Here is a 21,734-nt window from a genome sequence, read left to right as displayed (position 1 = left end):
CCCTAGGATTTTATTTTTCAAAACAATTTATTTATTTGTTTTTAGAGAGCGGGAGGGAGGGAGGGAGAGAGAAACATCAATGTGCAAGAGGTACATCTATTGGTTGCCTCTCACATGCCCCCTATGGGAATCTGGTCTGCAACTCCCCCCACCCCCATGTGCCCTGACTGGGAATTGAACCGGAGACCTTTCAGTTCCTAGGCAGGTGCTCAATCCACTGAGCCCTACTAGCCAGGGCAGAAATTGTTTTAAAGTTTGTTTTACTATGTGCCTTTTAGAAACACGAAGTTACAGAAGAGTATATAGGACAACACACCAGAATGCCATGAGCCAGAGACAAGGAGGCTGCAAAGTTTCTTTTGAGAAATCAGCTGACGGTGTTATGGGAACTCCCTTGTAGGTAACTCTCTACTTATGTCTGGGTGTGGTTCTCTTTGGGTCCATCTTGTTTGGGACTTTCTGTGCTCCCTGGACTTGCATGTCTGTTTCCTTCACCACATTAGGAAAGTGTTCTTTTATTATTTTTTTCAAATCAGTTTACAATTTTTGCTATTTTCTCCTTCCAGCACCCCTATGATTCCAATGTTGGTATGTTTGAAGTTGTTATAGAGGCTCCTTAGGCTATCCTCATTTTTTTGAAAATTTTCTTCTTCTTGCTGTTCTGATTGAATGTTTTTTTCTTCCTTATGTTCCAAATCATTGTTTTGAATCTCGGCTTCCTCCACTCCATTGTTGATTTCCTATAAGTTTTTCTTTATTTCACTTAGTGTAACCTTTATTTGTACCTGCTTTTTTTTATGTTGAAGTACCCAGTGAATTACTTGAGCATCCTAATAACCAATGTTTTGAACTCTGCATCTGATAGATTGCTTATCTCCATTTTGTTTAGCTCTTTCTCTGGAGTTTTGGTCTGTTCTTTCACTTGAGCCATGTTTCTTTGTATCCTCATTTTGACAGCCTCCCTGTGTTTGTGTCTATGTATTAGGTACAGCTGCTTTGATTCTGTGTCTTGGTAGCATGGCCTAATGTATTAGGTGTCCTGTAGGGTCCAGTGGCACAGCCTCCCCATCACCCAAACTGGGTACTCGAGGTGCACCCATCATGTGAGCTGAGTACACCCTCCTCTTGTAGCTGAGCCTTGGTTACTGTTGGCAGATCAATGGGAGGGACTTACTCAGGCCAGTCAGCTGCAAGGACTGGCTGTGACCACTGACCACCAAACTCTGCCCTCCTTGGAGAAACAGCTGTGTGGGGGCAGGGTGGTGGTAGTCCCACATGGTCTGTAGCTATCCACTAGGTGTGCTGGCCCTGGGGTTTCCTGGGTAGTACAGGCCAAGGTCAGCCCCCACCTGTGTTTTGCCAGAGGCCACCCTGCCTGAGCTATAAAGCAATCTGAGAAAGCTGCTACTTCTGCTGGACTTGGAGATTCCCAGGTGGAGCCAAGCTGTGAGTCTAGTCTGGTTGCTGCTGGTGCTAGGCCTGGGGTTCACTGAGGCCAGCTGTGCTTGTTTGAGAGCATTTAGGAAGTTGTGAAGCATGAGCCAGGACCAGCCATACACATGGAAAAGTGGTTTGGGTGGGCCAGAGTCTCTGGAGATCTCTGAGGCAGGAAAAACAATATTAGCCAGGTTGATGGAGTCTCAGATAAGACACCAGTTTGCAGACTATGTGGCTCTGTGGGGGGAGGGTTTAGAAAAGGGACAATGGCCTCTGCTGGCCTAGATGCCAGACACTTCAGTTCCTCCCAGTATGCCAGTGGTGCCTTTCAAGCTGCTACTCCAGTGCTGGAGCTCAGAGGGAGTGAGTCTGTGTGGGGGTTCTTTAAGAGGAGCTGCTTGGGGCTCCAGAAGTTTCTTCCACTGACTCAATCCATACTGGTTTTTGCAGTAGAAGTTGTGAGGACTTAGCTTCCTGGCACTGGAACCCTGGCCTGGGGCCTGGTGTGGGGCTGGGACTCCTTGCTCCTGAGATATCCCTCCTGAATTTTTGTCCACCTCACGTGGGTGTGGGACCAGCCAGTTCTGTGTCTGTGCCCAGTCTCGATAGACGTGGTTTCTTTAATTCTGTAGTTGTCAGACTTCCATTCAACTCGATTTCTGATTGTTCTGAGCAGTGGTTGTTCTATATCTTGGTTATAATTCTGTGAAGAGGCAAGCCATGTCTGCCTACACCACTTTCTTGACCGAAGTCGCTCTGTGGGACTGCTTTTCAATGGGAACATAGAGAGCATTAGACTGTCATGTCACAGGTCCTCATGTCCCTGCCTCGGTATAGGCGACCAGCATGAGGTGGCAGAGAATGTCTTCTCTGCGGCCTCTTGCTTGTGTCCCAGTGTAGCTCCCATAATTATGGTTCCAGTTGACTGTTTTTCCTTGGGACATCATGTCCTTGCCTCCCTCTAGGCACCCAGACGTGAGGTGACAGTTGATACCATCAACTGATCCCTCTTGCCCTTCTCTCAGTGTGGACACCAACTGTTGGGTTGTCCGCCGATGATAATCATATGGGCCTTTGTGCTTCTGCCCCAGTGCAACTACCTCCTGTCTCTACCCATAATAGGCACCCAGAGCTGAGGAAAGAGTTGGTGGCCCTCAGTCGGGCCCTCATTTCTTTATTCTGTGTAGGCACCCAGAGCTGAATGGACAGTTGACTGTCCTCATCTGGTCCTTCATGTCTCTGCCTACATGTAATGACCCAGAGCTGAAGTGACCATTGAATCACCTCTATGGCCCTTCATCCCCTCTCCTGTGTAGGCACCAATGTTCGTGCTTTTAGTTGACTGTCTCCACGTGGGCCTTCATGTGCAGGCACCCAGTGAGAAGTGATAATTGATGCTTTTATGGGCTCTACCTAGTCCCTCATTCTCCTTTCTGGCATAAATATCAATATCTGGGCTTTCAGTTGATGCTGCCACCTGGGCACTAATGTCTCTGATTTGTGTAGCTACACAGGGCTGAGGTGACACTTAAGTGCCCTTATGTGTGCCCCAGTGTGGCTCCATCACCAAAGTGTTACTTGTGTGTTGTGTCTTGGGTCCTCGTGCTCTGCCTCAGGGTGCCTCATATCTGAGGTAACAGTTAAATACTCTCATCTGTCCATGCCTCTACCTGAGGTTAGACATCAAGAGCTGATGTGGGACCCTGGCCAGGTAGCCCAGTTGGTTAGAGTGTCATCCCAATATGCCAAGGTTGTGGGTTCAATCCACGGTCAGGGCACATGCAAGAAGCAACCAATGAATGCATCAGTAAGTGCAACAACAAATAGATTTTTTTCTTCTCTCTCCCCCTTCTCTAAAATCAATTTAAAAAAATTGGCTGGTGTGGCTCAGTGGATTGAGTGCCAGCCTGTAACCAAAGAGTTGCCGGTTTGATTTCCGGTCAGGGCACATGCCTGGGTTGCAGGCCAGGTCCCTGGTTGGGGTCACGCGAGAGGCAACTAGTTGATGTCTCTCTCACACATTGATGTTTGTCTCCTCTTTCTTCCTCCCTTCCTGTCTCTCTAAAAATAAATAAAATCTTTTTTTTTAAAGCACTGATGGGAAAGGTGGCTTTCCACTGTGGGCCCTTAAACCTCACCGTAGTCTAGGCATCCAGAAGTTAAATGTTCGTGCACTGTCAACACCTGCATCCCCTGCTGTGGGAACTGTTGCCTGTCCTCATGTGGCCTTCCTGCTTTGTCCCATTGTACAGAATTGATGTCAGTTGAAAACCTTTATACCTCAACACCAGTGTTGCCACCCAGAGCTCAGGTGACAGGTGTCTTTCCTCATCTGCGACTTATTGCACCTGCCTCAGTGTATGTACACTGGGTGACAGATGTCTCTCCTCACCTGGCTATCATCTGTTTCCCATTGTAGGGCCCCAGAGCTGAGGTGATATTTGACTCAATTCAGTGAGGCTCCAAGCTCTGTGTCAGAATGTATTCACCCAGAGATGAGGTGACAAGTGACTGACTGTCTTCACTGGTCCCTTATACTTGTGCCTCATTGTAGGTACCCAGACTGGAGATTACAGCTGAATTTCTACCTGGGACCTCTTCCCCATTGCAGGCTCCTAGAGCTGAGATGACAGATGACAGTCCTCACCAAGGCTTTCACCTCTTTCTCCTTCATAGGCACCCAGAGGTCAGGTGACAGTTAAGTGTCCTCACATCTATGCCTCAGTGTAGCACACAGCTCTGCTAGGCTCCCCCCCCCCCCCAAATCTGTAAACATCTGGGCCAGGTCAGGGGAGCTCAGTGAAAGTGCTCTGAGCATGAAGACTCCTGTGGGGTCAGGCAAGAGGATAGTGCCCTCTTGTGGTAAGCGGGGGGGGGGGGGGGGGGGGGGGGGGCGTGGCTGTGCCTTCAAGGACTAGCTGTGCACCGTTGGGGTCACTATCTGGGGATCCATTGCTCTTTGTGTCATCCTGGGCGTTTTAGAAACCCTTGCCTGCCCCTGTTGCAGCCATGTGGTTGCACCTAAGAGAGGTCAAGGGTAAGACTCTCTGTAGCCCCCTGAAGCCAAAGGGTTACAGGGAGCCTGAGTTCCTAGGCTGGCCCCATTGCACCTTCTCCAGACCACAGCAGTAAGGACCAAGGCCAGTCCCCCAGACAAAGCCTGTCCACATGGAGCCTTCTCAGGTGCTCTGAATGGAGCTGGGCTAGGAGGGACCATGAGATCCAAATTCAGTCTTGGAAAGTTACCTTACTTAAGGGTCTGTGACTTGTCCCTGTCCCATAAATCTCCTTTTCCTACTCAGTGGGGTCCAGGTGAACTTGATCTCCCTCCTCCCACATGGTGGTGTTGCCCCCCCTGGTTACAGGAGATGGGGACAGCAGGAATGGTGCCTGGGGACGCAGTTTGGACATGGTACGTGTGTACATGCGTGTGTGTGTGGTGACGTGCCATCCTAACTTATGGGATGGCAACAGGCCAACCCGAAATTTGAATTTCTTCATTTGTTCTATATATTGCTTCTGAAGAGACCTGGGCAGGATCCTTGGCTCATCCATCCCTCCTCCCTGCTGCTCCGCCTGTGAAACTGCACTAGGCTTCCAGCTGTTGCCATCCCAGCTCAGGGGGGACTGTGCAGGAGTAGGAACAACTGGCTTTCAATGGCAGGCCAAAGATGGTTGGAGGAAAAAGCCCTGGGCAATCACCTTCTCAAACAGGGGTGAGGGACAGAGGGAACATAGGCTCAGTTGGAGGGAGGGGCCATGGTGGCCAAAAGCCCTGGGCAATCACCTTCTCAAGCAGGGGTGAGGGACAGAGGGAACATAGGCTCAGTTGGAGGGAGGGGCCATGGTGGCCAAGCTCTTGCTAACAGTGGGAGCACTTCCCCATTCTGTAACACGGAGCCCTGCCAGCTGCAGGGCCCCAGTGCACATTCTTACCTCTGGGAGTTGAGCTCTCCTCCCCTGGCCATTTCCTGGGTTACTGGTTTGTTCCCTCCAGAAAATGTACCACTCACCCCCTGATCATTTCATCTGTTCATTTACTTCCTGGTTGGCTGCATCTAACAGGATCCAGGCCCATGGATGCAGGTGCCAGTGTCATTGCCTGCCACCTTCCCCAGGGCTAAGCTGAGAGAAGCCAGAGAGCAGGGATGGATGCTCAAGGGGTGCTGCCCTTGTTGGGAGTACACTGGGTTGTACGGTCTGCCCTCTCCCCAAATCTGTGTCTATGTGGAACTTTACAATATGACCTTACTTGAAAATAGGCTGTTTGTAGAAGTAATTAAGGTAAGTTAGGTTGAGGTCACACTGGATTATGATGGGCACACAATCAAATATGGTTCCCTTATAAGGAAACAGGAAGACAGCCCTGGCCAGGTTGCTCAGTTGGTTGGAGCATCATTCCGTACACCAAAAGGTTGTGGGTTCAATTCCTGATCAGGACATATACCTAGGTTGAGTTCAATCCCCAGTTGGGGAGCATAGAGGGGCAACCAATGGATGCTTTTATCTCACATTGCTTTTTCTCTTTCAAATCAATAAACATAACCTTGGTTAAGATTTAAGAGAGAAAAAACCTATCTTCCTTTCTATAGAACTCTCCCCCACAACTGACCACCCCAAGCACAAGTGAAATGCCATGTTAAGGATGCAACAACAAAAAGAGACACACAGGGAGAGGGCTGCATGATGATGAAGGCAGACACTGATGTCTACAGGCCAAGGAATTGCAGCTACACCGGAAACTGGAAGACACAAGGACTGACCCTCATAAAGCCTTAGAAACAGTGCAGCCCTGCCCATTCGATTTCAGACATCTGGCCTCCAGAACCGTGAAGGGATAAACAAGTTGTCTTAAGCCCCCTCGCCGCCCCCCCCCACCCCGAACGCTGTTACAGCAGCTCTGGGGAACAAAATCAAGCAGACTCTATGACCTCAAGACCCCAGCCATTGGCCTCCGAGTGGCCAAGCTGTGGTACCTCCCTAATCCCCTCCCTCTTAGCATCTGATATTAGTCACAAACTCCTGCTGCCTTTCCTTCCTAAATGCTGTTTACTTTTGTGGGACAGCAATGTGTGTAAATGGCCTTCCCCAATTCCCTGAAGCAGGGGTGTCAAACTCACCAGGGGACACATCAGCTTCACAGTTACCTTCAAAGAGTAGAATGTAATTTTAGGACTGTATACATGTAACTACTCCTTAACAGTTAAGTGAGGGCTTGGTGCTGCCACCAGGCAGAAACAAGGTGCTAGGCTGGATTTGGTCCACAGGCCTTGTGTTTGCCACCTGTGCCCTAAAGTGACCTGGCCAGGGCAGGAACAGTCAGGGTGGAGATCCATGGGGCGGATGCTCAGCGAAGCGTGAAGGTGGAAGATGAAAATAACTTGATCTATCCTTGTATCCCATGGAGTGGGGAAGAATGAAGGCACAGAGGCAAGGGGGACTCTGGAGGCACTGCAATGCAGGACTGGGTCATGACAGGACATGGGGTCAGGGTGAAGGACATCCAGGTTCCCAGCCCAGCCACTAGTGGCAAGTGGGAGACAGGGAGGGGGTGAGAGGTGGGTCCTGAGAAAGGCAGGTAGCTAGAGGCCCTCTACCAGGTAGGCTGGCCTCAGGGGCAGGTACCCTCCTCTGCAGTCACAGGTGGCAAGAACAAAACCAGGGGACAGGTGTGTCTGTCTACATTTAATGGCAGGGGCTGAGGTGGGGCATCCCACCTGCTGCTTCTGCTTTTCTAATAGCAAGGGGGGAACCTGCAGGTGGGGTGAGCCATGGAGTACAGAGTTGGCATGGTGGGGCAGAGGGACATTCAGGGGGCCCAAGACATGGGGGATGGCTGGGCAGCACGGAAGTCCCCTCCGGCAAGTGATCAGGAATGTAGAGTGGCCCTGAGGCTAGTGCGGACACATCTGCCCCCTTTCCCCAGGTCCTGAGGAGCTTGCCCGTAGCCAATGGGGGCCTGGGTTGGCCACTGTCCCTTTGATACTCTACCTCATCCCTAACTCCTGTCCTAGGCTGAAGCCTGGGACAAATGGAGGGGCCACTCTTCCTTCCTTCCATTGGGGCTCAGTCCCATAGACAGAAGCTGGCTCAGGCAGGGCCAGGGTCAGCTGTGGACGATCACAGTGTGGTTGAGTGTCGGTAGTTGAGGAATGTAGCTGCGCCCAGGGCCAGGAATGTGCAATTGAGGCCTGTGGTCCCAAAGTCCTCCTGATGCGGGGTCAGGCGGTGGGATGGTGGGAAAGGCAGAGACAGACAGGGGATGGGGAGGAACCCAGTGCTTAGAGCTTGTGAGGGTTCACCCATTTGTAGGTACCCTCGTACTGGAAACCCACTCTCTTCATCAGCTCATCTGCTTCCGCTGGGCCTCGGCTGACAGAGAGACAGGCAGAAGGGAGACATGAGGGAGCCTCCAGCCCAGTGTCCCCCACCCATCCCTCCTGCCCTGCCCACCCCCTCACCTGCCATAAATGTAGGGGATGGGCTGGGGCTTCTCACGCTCGATCCTGTGCAGCAGTGGGGTGAAGATCCGCCAGGCCTCCCGGAGCTCGTCACTGAGGGGACACACTGTAGCTTTGGGGGGATGTGGGGACATGGAGGGAGAAAGGGAGGGGGCAGGCCATCCCCACTGCCTGGAGTCCAGTCCAGCTCCATTGCACATGGCACGAGTCCCCCCCTCACCTGCGCACAAAGTGCATCTGGCTCCCACAGAAGACATCCAGGATGAGGCGCTCATATGCATCAGGGAGCTTCACATTCTGCAAAAGAGGGTGTCCCTGAGGCTACCTGTGCACACTGAGCCCCCCGGCCCCACCCTTGGCTAGGTATCTACCTTGTATCTGTTGCCATAGGTCAGGTCCAGCTCTGACTCCTCGGGGTTGAAGAACATGCCGGGCTTCTTGGTCATCATCTTGGTGTACACGGCCTCGTTGGGCTGCACGCGGATCACCAGCTCGTTGCGCTTGCATTGCTGTTGGAAGATGTCTCCAGCCACGTCGCGGAACTGCAAACGCACCTCAGCCTTGCGCTCATTCAGGGCTTTGCCACAGCGCAGGATGAAGGGCACCCCTGTGTGGGGACAAGGCTGGCCTCAGAACCGGGTCTGCTAGCAGCCCAGACCACATGTTGCATGTGCATGAGAGTATGAGGGAGTGTGTGTAAGTGAATCTGACAGGGTACGTGCCAGTGAAGGTGTGTACATGTGTGGCAAGGTCCCACCCCACGGGCTCTCATTGTTCCAGCGTCCCTTGTGGGCTGCCCGATGCCCCTGAGTGGGTCGGACCCCAGGGAGAAGAGCTCTGTGAGGGCTCACCAGCCTGCCTGCCAGGCTCGGAGATGTCACCTACCATCCCACCTCTCGTTCTCCACATAGAGGACAACAGCCGCAAAGGTGGCAGTGGTGGACCCCCGAGGCACTGTGGGGTCATCCAGGTAGCCTTTGGTGGCCTCACCCTCTCCGTTGGGATTCCCCACATACTGGCCCAAGACCACATTTTCCAGCTGTGCCTCTGAGATACATTTCAACACCTTGACCTGGGAAAGAGGTGGGGGAGACAGGGGTCTCTTGGGTAAAAAGGTGGAGCAGCCCCATGCATGGGACAGAGTATGAGTCACATGACCCCAAAGCCTCCCAGAAACACCCCCCCTTTTTTTTTCTGAAGCAGCCGAGACTTAGAGAGGCAAGGGGTCTGCCCTTGGTCGCACAGCAGTCACTTAGTCCTGCCACGTGACATCTTGGGCTTCTGAGTCCCAGCCCAATGCACCCCTTGCTCAGGGCTGGTTTCCAGGGCTGGCACCAAGGGCCGGGGGTGCCCCTCCACCCACCTTCTCGTCGCGGACATCATCTGAGTCAGTGGAGGCAGGCTTCTCCATGGCCACCAGACACAGCATCTGCAGCAGGTGGTTCTGCATCACATCCCTGGCAGGGAAACAGGTGGAACTCAGGTGAGGGGCTTCCAGGTTGGAAGAAAGGTGTGAGGAGTGAGCCAGCCTCAGCCCCACCCTGCTGGCCAGGTTCTAGGGGCAGGGGCTTCAAGTGGGACTTTTGAGCAACAAGTTGCTTCCTGATCCTCAGTGTCTGCCAGGTCCCCTCAAGGCAAGGAAGGAGACAGTGACCTTCCCTTCATAGGTACCACTGACTAATCAGATACTCTCACTGCAGAATTTGAACTTTGGGGCAGGGAAGGAGGAGTTCCCTAGAAAAGAGAGGGGTGACCCTGCAGGGAGGCAGGGTTGTGCCCCATGCCTATATGGGCCTTCTAGGAAGGGGGACATGGGCTCTCACCGGATGATCCCAAATTCATCGAAGTAGCCCCCGCGACCCTCAGTACCAAAGGGCTCCTTGAAGGTGAGGATGACACAGGCGACGTTGTCCCGGTTCCAGATGGGACTGAAGATCCTGTTGGCAAATCTGCAGGGAGGGAGGGGCAGGGCAGAGGCTGGTGCTGCATCTGATGGGGCAGCTGCAGGGCAGGCGAGGCCCCCCAGTGCCTGCCCCTGCCCTGGCCCCAGCTGCACCTCAGCACCATGAGGTTCTGGACCATCTCCTTGCCCAGGTAGTGGTCGATGCGGTAGATCTGGTCCTCGCAGAAAAGGGAGGAGATGTGGTTGGACAGCCGGTCGGAGCTCTGCAGGTCCCTCCCGAAGGGCTTCTCCACAATGACCCGGTTCCAGCCTCTGCAGGAGCCCAGAGTGGCGTCACTCCCACATGCTCACTGGGGAGCAGGGGCTAGAACCTTATCGCCCCCGATAACCTGTCCTCAGGGAGTGGGGACAGAACTGGCTCCAGGGCAAGTGGAGGAGCAGGAGGGGACATCAAGGGCAGTTATCTCCATGAGTTTTAAAATGGGAAAAAGTCCCTTTCTTAGTCCCCACTGAGAGTCAACATGGCGTTTGGCTTTCAAAACCAGGAGAAAGTGAAAGATGGTTTCTGCTTGGGGAAAACAACGGGGTGCCCAAGCCCAGGCAGCAGGATTTTTGTTGGGCAACACTGCCACCTGGTGACCATGAAGGGAACCCTGGGAAACACCAAAAAGCCAGAAAAGCAGCAACTAGCAGTTTCATGGAGCCACATTGCCGCCCTGTGCTACTGTGGGGACTGCTTCCAGGAACAGCTGGATTTCTAGTGATACAGATAAGACCCTGAGGATTTACACGAGGATTTAAAATGTAAATACATGTAGTAGCCTTTTCAGCAAGAACGTCAGAAAGCTACCATATTTACAGACTCTTCCGTTCTTTGTGGAGCTAATTCACGCAGTGAACAAATGGGGCATTCTTCGTTTTCGGATTCCCTAGAGCGGCGTGCCCCAGAGACTGGACAGCTGCCAGGGCCGGCCAGACCAAGGCATGGCACACCACGCAGGCAGGAAGGAAGGGCAGAAGGCAAGTCTTACGTTTGGCTCATGCAGGTCTCTCGGATGTTCTTGGTGACGGCCTCATAGACAGTGGGGGGCAAGGCCAGGTAGAAGAGGCGGTTGGCAGGTGACCCCTGGCAGAGGGTGTTCATGTGGTTGTTAAGGTGCTCATAGGATGCTACGTGATCATACTGGCCAGCCACGTAGGAGTTGCGGGAGAAGAATTCCTCCAGCTTGGGCTTCTCCTCTGGGGTGGCCTGGGAAAGACGGACAAAGGATGTTAGTCCTTCCTCGCTTTTCCCACAGCCAGGGCAGGCTCCTATGGAAGTCAGCCATCCTGGCCCCACATGGGGCTCACCCCTACTTTGTCAGTTTTGCACATCCAAGCAGGGGGGCCAAGGTGACGTGTGTCACTACAGCAGATGGGGACCTAGCAGTCCCAGGCCAGGCCCACGATGGGCACCATCACCCTTGGGGACCTCGTGCCCCAAGACAGAAGTCAAACTTCAGGAATGTTTGACCGGGGAGAAACATACTGGAGAAAAATCTCTCTAAAGTCATTATACCAAACTACAGTGTGTTGGAAAAACCCAAATCTGTAGGGTTTCTATGGTAAAGAGGCTTCTTCACCTCTAGCCCTGGGGCACAGTGAGTCCACATGAAGGCGAGATGGGAAACAGGCTCCCTGCACTGCTCCTGTCATTGGGGAGTGGCAGCAGCAGGTAGGCAGAGTTTTCCGTGCCAGTTCTGCAGTGTGGTGTGGGTGGTTTTGTGGAGGGCAAGGATGAGAAGTGCTTGGGTGTGAGTGGCCCCAGGTGACTGTTCTAACATGGCCCTGCCCTCAGGACAGAGAGAGAAGGGCAGGGCCTGAGGGGAGGAAGAACAGAAAGTGGGATGGGAGGAGGGAAGGGCATCCTTGGACGGGGTGGGGGGATACTTCCTTCAGAGAACCCAGAAGCTACTCACTTTGAAGTAGGGCTCGCTCTGCTTGCGGATGTCGGCCACTGTCAGGCGGGAGCGGGCATAACCCACAATGAAGGTGTTTTCGGGTAGAAGGCCGTCCCGGAACAGCCACCTGAGGGCAGAGCATGGTTGTGGCCAGGGCAGGGAGGGCAGTGAAGGTGAGAGGGCAAGGGGCAGTGGGGCAGTGGAGAAGGGTGCTTACCAGATGGTGGGGTAGATCTTCTTCTTGGCCAGGTCGCCCTGTGGCAGAGGGGACAGGCATGGTTAGGAGAAGCTGGAGACATGAACCTAGATCATCTCCCCACTTGGAGACCCAGTACCCAGTACACTCCCCTCCTCTATTTAACTGTATGGAGAGATTCCAAAAATCCCACAGAACAACCCACTTAGGGTCACCACTCAACCACAGGCATACCTGTTTTGCTCCTGTACGTAGTCAGAGGAGCTTGAATTAGAGCCTATGCTAGCCCTTTATCCCGACCCTGAACTAACAGTGCCCATGTACATCGCAGGAGCCACGGTGAAGTGGATGCACCTTGTGCTGGCCAGGAAGCACCACGACCAACCTGGCCTCCCTGCAGTCAGTCACAAACACCATGATCTCTGGTCTCAGTGCAAGCAAGAGGAACCAAACCCAAACCAAAAAGCCCATTTCTAAACAGCTCATGAGCTAAACATGGAAACTTGAAAACTCCATTCACTAGAACCAAATGGCAGTGGAAGCAGCACATATCAAAACTTGTGATAGGTGGCCTTAAATGCTTATGTTAGGGGGAAAAAAAAGAAATGACTTGAAACTAATGAGCTAAGCATTCAATTGAAGAAGTTAGAAAAAGGACAGCAGGCTTTTTAAGCCAAAAAAAATTTACAAGGTGGGAAACAATGGAAAAAAAAAAACAACAAAAAACCAAAAGATGAAGAAAGCCAAAAGCTGGTGCTTGAAAAGACTAATAAAAAACAGACAACTCTCTGGCAAGATTGCTTTTTAAAAGGCACCAGGAATTAGGAAGGCAATGGGACAAAATCTCAGTCAGGCAACACATGAGAGGATTTTATGAACAGCCTTACTCCACATTGACAACTTAGATGCAATAGACACATTTCTTTAAAAAAAAAAAAGGGAGAGAGAGCGAGAGATTTTATTATTTATTTTTAGAGAGAGAGGAAGGGAGGGACAAAGAGAGGGAGAGAAACATCAATGTGTGGTTGCCTCTCACGCGCCCTCTAACGTGGACCTGGACCACAACCCAGACATGGACAAATTTCTTGAAAAATCCAACCTACCAAAATGGGGTGAAAGACCTGAGTGGGCAATGGTCATTAAGGAAACAGGACTGCGGTCACTAAACCTTCCCACAAAGACAACCCCAACCTTGACCCTGGCACAGGAATCTTTGCCAACGGGTTCTGCCACAACGCCAGGAAGCAAGCGCTCCAGTCTGAGACAAACTCTGCTGCAAACAGAATAGGAAGCACTCATTAAGCCACTTTATGGGGCCTGCAGAGGCTTGGTCCTGAGACCTATAAGAAAGGTATGTGGGAACTCTTTGGCCTGTCTCATTCACATTCACAAGTGCAGATGCAAAATCCTGCAAAAAACCATAAGCAAACCCAGTCCTGCAATGTTATAAATGTTACATGTTAGAGCCAAATTGGGAGGCATCTTGGGAACAACAGGTTGGCTTGATATTCAAATAAGAAAATGAATGAAATTCACCATAGTATCAGAGTAAATAAAAAATCTATAAGGAACCACTGTCTACTTCTATCTATTGATTTTTAAAAACCTGGAAACCTTGCTAAACTCACCAGATGTAGATAAAGTGTTGTACAAAATTCAACATCTACCCCGGTAAGAACTCTTATCAAATTAGGAATAAAAGGGAACTTCCTCACTTAACTTGATAAAAGGTACCTATAAAAGCCCCATAAAGATCATACATAGGGGGAAAATGTTGAGATAATCCCCTATAAACAACCAGGAGCACCCTGGCTGGTGTGGCTGAGTGGAATGAACACCGGCCTGCAAACCCAAAGGTTGCTGGTTCCATTCCCAGTCAGGGAACGTGCCTGGGTTGCAGGCCAGGTGTCAGGTCCCGGGTCGGGGGTGTGTGAGAGGCAACTGATGGATGTGTCTCTCACACATCAATGTTTCTCGCCCTCTCTTTTTCCCTTCCTTCCCTTCTCTCTAGAAATAAATGAATAAAATCTTTTAAAAAAAATAACCACCAGGAGCAAGAAGAGTGCCTTCTACTAGCTTTAAAAATTTCTTTTATTTACTAATTTTAGAGAGAGGGAGAGAAAAGAAGGAAACATCAATTTGTTGCTCCACTTATTTATGCATTCATTGGCTGATTCTTATATGTGCTCTGGCCGAGGATGGAGCCCACAACCTTGGTGTATTGGGATGATGCTCTAACTGAGCTACCTGGCCAGGGTCTTATTGCCCCTAGTCCAAGACCAACTAGAGGCCCTAGCCAGCACAGCAAGGTGGCAGAATGAAAATGATGTAAGGGTGAGACAGGAAGCAAAACAAACAAACAAACAAACAAACAAACCCAAAACAACTGGCGTTACTTGTACAATGGCTGACAGTCTTGTCTACTGAAATAGAACCACCTCAAACCAAGCTACAGACAAATTATTATAATTAGAGTTTAGCAAGGTTGCTAGATTAAATAAATCAATAGATGAGAGTAAACAAAGATTTCTTAGAGCACAGAAAGCAATAACCAGAAAGAACTGAAAAATTAAGGCTTCATCAAAATTAAAAAACTCCTGTTCATAGGATACTATTAAGAAGTGGAATAGACAAGCCATAGACTGGGAGAAAATAGCCACCAAATTTATCTATTTCCAGAATATACAAGCCACTTCTACACCATAGTAAAAAAACCACCCAATTAAAAATGGGTAAAAGACTTGATCACGTACTTCACAAGGAAGAGAAATGAATGGCTAATAAACACATGAGAAAGTGTTCAAAATCATCACTTGTGAGAAAAATGCAAATTAAACCATGAGATACCACTTCATATCCACTAGAATTGGCTGTACTCTGAAAGATGGACAACACCAAGTGATGGAGAGGATGTAAAGCAAATGTTTGTACATGGATGTTCATAACAGCCTTAATTTACAATATCCCCAAGCTGAAAACCACCCCAATGCTCAAGTGAATCAACAGGTAGATGGGCAAACAGTATATTCACTCAATGGGATACTACTCAGCCAACAATAAGCAATGAGGTGCTGTCTCAAAAACACGCTGAGGCAAATTACTCTTTGAGCTCACTTAAATGAAACTCTAGAATAGGTGAAAACTAATCTATTGTGATAGAAATGATATCAGTGGTTGCCTGGAGCAGGGAGTGGATTGGCTGGGAAGGCCATCCAAGAATTTCCTGGGGAGATGGAAACATCTTGTATCATCATCAAGACTTGTGACCAATTGCAGTTAAGATCTGATATCTCAATGTGTGCACATTTTGCCTTAAAAAGACCAAGACTGCACTGGCTGGTGTGGTTCAGTGGACTGAGCTCCGGCCTGCAGACCTGGTTGACTCCCGGTCAGGGCGCATGCCTGAGTTGTGGGCCAGGTCCCCAGTAGGGGGCGCTAGAGGCAACACATTGATGTTTCCCTCTTTCTCCTTCCCCTCTCTCTAAAAATAAACAAAATCTTGAAACACACACACACACACACACACACACACACACACACGCCCCTCCTTAAAAAAAAAAAAAGAGCAAGACTGAAAAAACAAGAACTGAGCAGAGGGTAGGGAGAGGATAAAAGCAAGGTAACAGAATGCTGTGGGAGCTGGGTGATGGACAGTGGCTGTGCATAGAGCTGTTTTGTTGACTTTGTGTACTTGAGAAATATTCCAAAATAAAAGCAAGGGTGGGACACACAGCAACTGTGAGCAATGATATGGTGAATCCCACAAATCTGACGGAAGTCTCACTAGAAAGAATCACAAAGTTTCTTCTCCTCAAGCTCCAGTTCAGTTGCTGTAGTCATTCCAACAGTCTTAAATTTTATAAACTAACAACTGAATTCCCCCTCCAGGTAGAAGAGGAAAGGGTAAGGATGGTCACAGGCTCCTGGAGAACAGAGCAGGGAGCCCCTTCATCTGCCTGCCCTGTAATTGGAGCACAGGATGGGCGTGGGTTGTCCACTGAGCATTACCAACCACTTGGAGGGGGGAACATGCTAGGGTGGAGTGGATCTGAATTTGCCCCAGGCAGAAAAAAAAGGAGGCCATGCCACTGGAACCAAAGCAATCCCTATCTGGTTAAAATCTCCCTGGAGATAGGCAGTTAGGGAGGCACTGGAGGCCTGGGGGAGGGTACTCCTGGGCAGGAAATCCCACCTTACTATGGGTGGGGATGGGGGAAGGCCATTTCTGAGACAGCAGGCTCTGTGGGAGCTCAGGGATGTCTGGGGTCTTGAATGTTCCTGTTCCTCTGTTCTTTGCTTCACTTCCAGTCTCCTTGGGTGACTGGACCTCTACCCAGGGCTTTAGGTGGGGACCTGCATGTGGACAACTCCAAGTGTCTTCCAGCCCCAAGTCCGCTGAGCACCAAGTTCACACAAGTAACATGTCTACTGGCCTTCTTCAGGCTCCATCGGGACCCCACATTTCCAAAATGGGCAGTCCCCAAACAAGGGTACACTGTGCCAGTGCCCCTGCTCAAGCCTGCCAACTGCTCTCCCAAATGCTCTGGAGTGGGTCTCTATTATGACTGCCGCCTTCCACATGAAGTGCTGCCACAGCCCCATCAGATGGCTGCCCTCACTGGTCCTTCAAGGTCCAGCTCTGACCCCCTAGTCTGGGCTTTGAGATTCCCCTCCATGTCCCTCAGTGCCCAATGGCCCCCACAGAGGTACTACTCATGGCTAATTGTCAGTGCCAGCTTTTACCCTCTCTCACCAGTGGGGCTGGATGGGGACTCTGCTTCTGTCACTTTGGCTCCACGTTGGCCCTGCTGGTTCCAGAGAGGGCTTGCTGGGGGCTAGCCCCCATGAGAAACAATGAGACACACAACCTGCAAACTTCTCCCAGCCTTCCTCATGGCAGGAAAAGTTTGCTTACCATCAAATTCCAGCAGGCTGTGAGGAATCAGGACAGACTATGGGCAATAGACTGGTGGCAGGGGATGAGTTTCCCTTCTGCTGAGTCACAGTGCCCCGCACCCCAAGCTGTTTGTTCTTACTACTGCCTTTGGGATTAATTAGCGATAGAACCTGCTGGTCTTGTTTAGCTCAGCCCTTGCAGCCAGCAGGTCTGCCGGACTCCAAGTCACCCAAGGAAGAGGTGATGTGGGACCAGGGCGGGGGTGGGGGGGGTGGGGGTGGGGAGGGGGGTGTGTAGTCTGGCAGCTGCCATATCTGGGCTCCCTTCCCTGCTGGCTAGGGCTGGACTCCTTTGCAAGAAGGAATGTGGGAAGACATTGACCGAATCTAAGCACAAATTTATAGGGGCTCGTGGTGAGATACGGCAATCTTTCCTGGATTTTTCAATTTTGCTTGAGGACCACAGCTGGGAAGGAGCTGTCTGGGGACGTGGTGACTTAGCTGGAGAAGCAGGACCTGACTGGGATCTCCAGCTACCAATATCTGGCCTGGCTGGAGCCAAAGAACCTGGGCTACCACCTGCTTATTGTCATTCAGGTTTGACTTCAGTATCCTGTCTTATAAGCCCAAACCACTGCTGATGTCTGTCTGTGAGGGTTTTAGGGCAGAAGGTGTGGCAGAGAGCGCCAGGGGTTGGCTGCCAGCTGGAGGCCCTGTAGGGGTGGGCCATCCCATCCGCCCTGGGTCACTCAGGTCAAGGGTCTGCTTGGGTTTCCCAGGGTGGAGCCTGGGTGTTGGGTGGGGCACAGATGGCTCCTTGCCAAGGATGAGAGAACTGGGGGCTACTGAGGTAAGCTTGGCTGCAAAGTCAACAAAAGGGCCTCCCTCCTCCACTCTAGGGCTCATGAATCACCAGGGCTTTGGGGGGGTGCCAATATCATCATGACACAGCAAGAATCTTATCAGCCCAAGGGGAAGGCAGTGCAGAAACATTCCAAGGAAAGGGAGCGGCCAGGGCTGCCAGGTCATCCTTTCCTTGTACATTGAGATGGGTCCTGAGCACCCACTGAGCCCATGGCGCTTGTGGTCCAGGTGGCAAGACTGAGGCCCAGAGAGATAAAGGGCTCACTGAGGACCATGCAGTAAGCCTATCCTGTCCAAGCAGACCCCCTGTCCTATCTCCTTCTCTTACCCCCCTTCCTCTCTACATCCCCTGGAGGAGTCATTCCAGTCTGGTAGAGGTCCTATCAGATGGAGGAGGAAGTGATCTGCCAGGCCCAAGGATCTGCAGACCACCCCATGCTGGTCTGTAGGGAAAAACTGGTTTCTTTTCATTGCTTTCTGGACTGGGACATAATAGAGTAAGTACTTCTATTCCCTTCCTGCTTGGGGTTGGGAATCCTGAGAAGGTGGGGGAAGTGGCTATACAGCAGAAGGAACAGAGAGCAGCTCTAAGCCCATTGGGTAACATCATGATGCCCCCAGGAAGGAAGCGGGGTGTGCGGGTGAGGGTTGGGTAAGCGGGCGAGGGAGGAGGAAAGAACACAGGATGCCACATGGGCCCAGCCTGCCCTGGGGGACCTGCCAGTTACTGTGTGCTCTATATCGGCTCCCGGCCCTGGCTCTGCAAGCCTCGCTCTGAAGGCCCTCCTCATCAGATTTACGTGCTGAGGAATGGGGCTGGGAACACAAGGGCCCATTTGTGTCCTCTGTCACATGTGCCACTCTGAATTCTTACTGGGCTGCTAATTCACCTTGGGTCCTGGTCCCCTAGTACACAGGTCCCAGGAGGAGGGCGGGGCCTGTGCCTCTGCGCTGCAGAGGAGGCACTTGATCACCATTTGCTGGATGAATAAACAGAAAATTCACTGGTTTCCCACACTACCACCCTGCCTACCTTCTACATGGAAGGAGCAGGCACGGGAGGTTGGATTTTTGGGAGCTGTTCTAGGTGCTCCCTGAGTGTGGGAGGCCAGCCCACCCTGCTCCAGCCCCCTTGAACAGAAGGATGGACAGACAAACAGGGCTCTTCTTTGGAGGACACCCTGTCCTCCCCCAGTCCACCCTGCTGGAGTGGCACTTCCCCACTTCTGCTCTAGAAGCCTCTGTTGTCACTCTTAGAGCAGAGGAGAACAAAGGGGAACCCTACTGATTACAAAGAAACAAAGTTGCCCAATCCCAAGCTAGCCCACAGGGTGAAGGCAGTGAGGAGTCACAGAAGCAGCTTGGCAGAGCCTGAGCACCCTGACCCTTGCTTCAAAGGCCTCATTTGCTATGTGGACACACAGGTTCAGAGAAGACAAGACACTTGCCCCAGGTTACACAGCAAGCTTGGATGCCCTCAATGAAGTGTCTAAGAGTCAAGGGTCTGGAACTGTAAGCCATTTACTGCGGTCTGGGATGCTCTTTTAGAGCACCTTGTGTCAGGCTGGCATGGGAATGAGGAAAAAAGGAGAAATAATCCTGGGTTACTTTCTCTTCCAAACTATTTCTTGGACAAAGGGCCTAATGGTCAGAGTCCTAGGTGATAAGGTTGGCGGCCAACACAGGTATAGCTCCCCTAAGGACCAGGCTGGGGCCAGGGTGGAGGCCAAGCCTTCCCTCGTGTGCTCCTCCTGTTTACTCCCCAGACTTGGCCTTATGGGGAATCAGAGGACCTCCCTTCAGTCCCACTGGCAGAGAGCCCTTCTTCCCTGCTCTGCCTTCTGCCCTGCATTCTGGCTTTCTTTTTTCAATTCTGATCAGAATCTCAAAGTTGACGGAGAATAGTCTCTGCAAAGGGCTACAGCACATTATAAAGCATGAACAAAGAATCAAGGTCCTCCAGACTGAGGGGACCATGGTGTGAAAGGTGCAGAGAGACAATGCCTATCCTTTCAAGAGCTAACTAGTTTTGGTAGAATCTCCCTCAAGATTATGTGGTAAGTTACAGGCAAAAATGGTCCTGTGATGCTTATCAGATTCTTGGTCACGTCCAGGGTTAAAAATGCTTTTTACTTCCAGATGAGCCCTGACAGCTCATCTCACCAACCCCTGTACACATCTTGCCACCCAGCAGATCTCTTTTCTACACTTTACACTGGGAGGAGGCCCCAGTGTGGGAGTCATGACTTTTCCTATCTGAGCAAATGGCAGTGCCACTGGCTAGGCAATGGGGCAGGTCACAGCTCCTCAGCAGGCCTTGGAAGTTGGGGCAAAGAGATAGCGTTCAAACAAAGGTTGAATGTTCGTCCCCAGGGAACTTGACGTGGTAGAGAGAGACAAGGTGGAGATTGAGCCTCAGATCCTGCCCCTGCAACTAACTGACTGTGTGACATTTGTCAAGTCACAAACAGGTTTAAAAACATAGACACAATGAATAGTCTCTCCTGTTTGCATCTCAGTTTTCCCCAGGGAGGAGGAAGTCCAATCAGATAGTCCCTAAGGACCCCCTGGCTTTAGGACCTGGGTCTACAGCCAATGGCTGTGCACAGATTCCAGATATGCCTTGAAGTGAGTGTATACCAGGTGGTGCTGGGGTGGCACACAGGCAGGAGCAAGAGGGAAAGCCCAGATGGGAAAGTTCAGGCACCCAGCAGGAAGGGACCAAAAGCAAAGTCACACTCTAAGTCTGGATTTTAAGATGCAGAGCCTGGGGGAGACTCACCGAAGCACCCATGATGATGAAGATGTGTGTTTCGGACTGATGGAAGGCATCACCCTGGTACAGCTCTTCCCGCAGGATCCCGCACACCTGGGTCCGGCTCAGGGCCACCTGCTCTGCCATGATGCTCTCTAGTGAAAGAAAAACTTATTAACAAGGCAAGAGAACAGAAGAGCATTGAGAAGTTGGCCCCTTTCTTGAGGGGTCTTTTGGGCTCTCACCCAGCTGAGGTCTGATTATTAAAACCACTCACTGTCTATGAATGGTAGGGGCAGGGGCAGTGGCAGGATGGTTAGGGGTTAGAAACTTCTGGCTCTGGGCTCTGGCCATGCTCCCCGGGCAGCCTTCTTTTACAGTGTACATTGTAAAATTACTCAAAACACTGGTGGATTCCAACTAAAGCCTCAGTTCTGTGGGACTGAGTTAAAACCTGCTGGAGTACCGCACGACCTGCCTTAGGTTCACATCTCCCTGGAAATCAGGTGGAAAGTCCACAGAATTGGAGCAAGTTAGACCCCGCAGCTCCAGCCCTCCTCCGGCCAAGCTGGGAGACCTAGGCAAATCACCGCCCGTCTCATGGTCTGTTTCCTCAGGGGTCCAATGGGGACAATGGGATGGTATAAGACCCTTTAATTTTGCCCGGCTCCCAAGCATGGCACACCGAAGAGACTCGCGGGGCAGCACGCCTGTCCGCTGGGGTGACACCCATCACCTCGTTACCTGAGCCTCGCCGCCCGTCGCGCTCACAGCCCTGAAGTTTCTGGCCGTTTCCGGGGCCTGAGACCCGCCGGTCCATTTAACCAGCGGGGGCGGGCGCCAGATCTGAGCTGACCGTCTCAGACGAGGCGCGCGCGGGCGGGGCCTCCAAGGACCCATCCCTTGCGGGGGCGGGGCGCGGGCAGGTGCGCGCGCATCGCAGGCTGGCCCTTGGCGCGACGTCCCCAGCCTTGGCCCGCCCCGCCCCTTGGGCACCTGCGCCGGCCGCTCTGCCGTGCCGCTGTGCCACGTACCCTACGCCTACCAGATCCGCGTGCAGCTCCGCGCCGTTTGCTCACGTATCCATCACAGGATAGTCCCGACTCCTACAACCCAGCTTTCTCCCCCGCCCCCGGCGGCCTTACGCCCTCGTGAAGGGCTCTACATCCGCCGGCGCCATGGCCACGCCCCCTAGACTACGTTAACAGCACAGCCCCACCCCCTGGTCCGGACCGGTCGCTGGCTGGGGTCAAATCAGTCCTATTAAATTGCTTTGTCGTGG

At 51.8% G+C, this 21,734-nt stretch overlaps 1 protein-coding gene across 3 annotated transcripts; it reads right to left on the bottom strand.

The window, feature by feature from the left end:
• Positions 1 to 7,103: 7,103 nt before the first annotated feature.
• Positions 7,104 to 21,645, bottom strand: G6PD (glucose-6-phosphate dehydrogenase). Of its 3 annotated transcripts, none has more exons than XM_028522288.2 (13): positions 21,487 to 21,645; positions 20,480 to 20,607; positions 11,959 to 11,996; positions 11,760 to 11,868; positions 10,833 to 11,050; positions 9,955 to 10,113; positions 9,722 to 9,847; positions 9,262 to 9,355; positions 8,784 to 8,970; positions 8,270 to 8,505; positions 8,119 to 8,195; positions 7,899 to 7,991; positions 7,104 to 7,809 (listed from the first exon to the last, which is right to left on the bottom strand). In XM_028522288.2, exons 2-13 carry the CDS (start codon positions 20,597 to 20,599, stop codon positions 7,719 to 7,721), a joined length of 1,548 nt encoding a protein of 515 aa, XP_028378089.1. In that variant the 5' UTR covers positions 20,600 to 20,607; positions 21,487 to 21,645; the 3' UTR covers positions 7,104 to 7,718. The 3 variants fall into 3 exon arrangements, with proteins under 3 accessions (XP_028378089.1, XP_028378090.1, XP_028378087.1); XM_028522289.2 differs by having other exon boundaries at positions 21,498 to 21,645; XM_028522286.2 differs by lacking the exon at positions 21,487 to 21,645 and adding an exon at positions 21,197 to 21,354.
• Between the last annotated feature and the right edge of the window lie 89 nt (positions 21,646 to 21,734).

This window comes from Phyllostomus discolor, chromosome X, assembly GCF_004126475.2.
Source record: "Phyllostomus discolor isolate MPI-MPIP mPhyDis1 chromosome X, mPhyDis1.pri.v3, whole genome shotgun sequence".
In the NCBI taxonomy this organism is placed as follows: Eukaryota; Metazoa; Chordata; class Mammalia; order Chiroptera; family Phyllostomidae; genus Phyllostomus; species Phyllostomus discolor.
The sequence above is the reverse complement of the archived record's forward strand: the minus strand, read 5'-3'. Positions and strand labels throughout refer to the sequence as shown.

Coding starts and splice junctions, on each gene's coding strand:
- G6PD (XM_028522286.2), bottom strand. CDS start 21,272: ATGGACCGGCGGGTCTCAGGCCCCGGAAACGGCCAGAAACTTCAGGGC. Junction 11,997..20,479: donor TCATCATCATGGGTGCTTCG/GTGAGTCTCCCC, acceptor CCTCTGCCACAG/GGCGACCTGGCCAAGAAGAA. Junction 7,992..8,118: donor CAGATGCACTTTGTGCGCAG/GTGAGGGGGGGA, acceptor GTGTCCCCTCAG/TGACGAGCTCCGGGAGGCCT.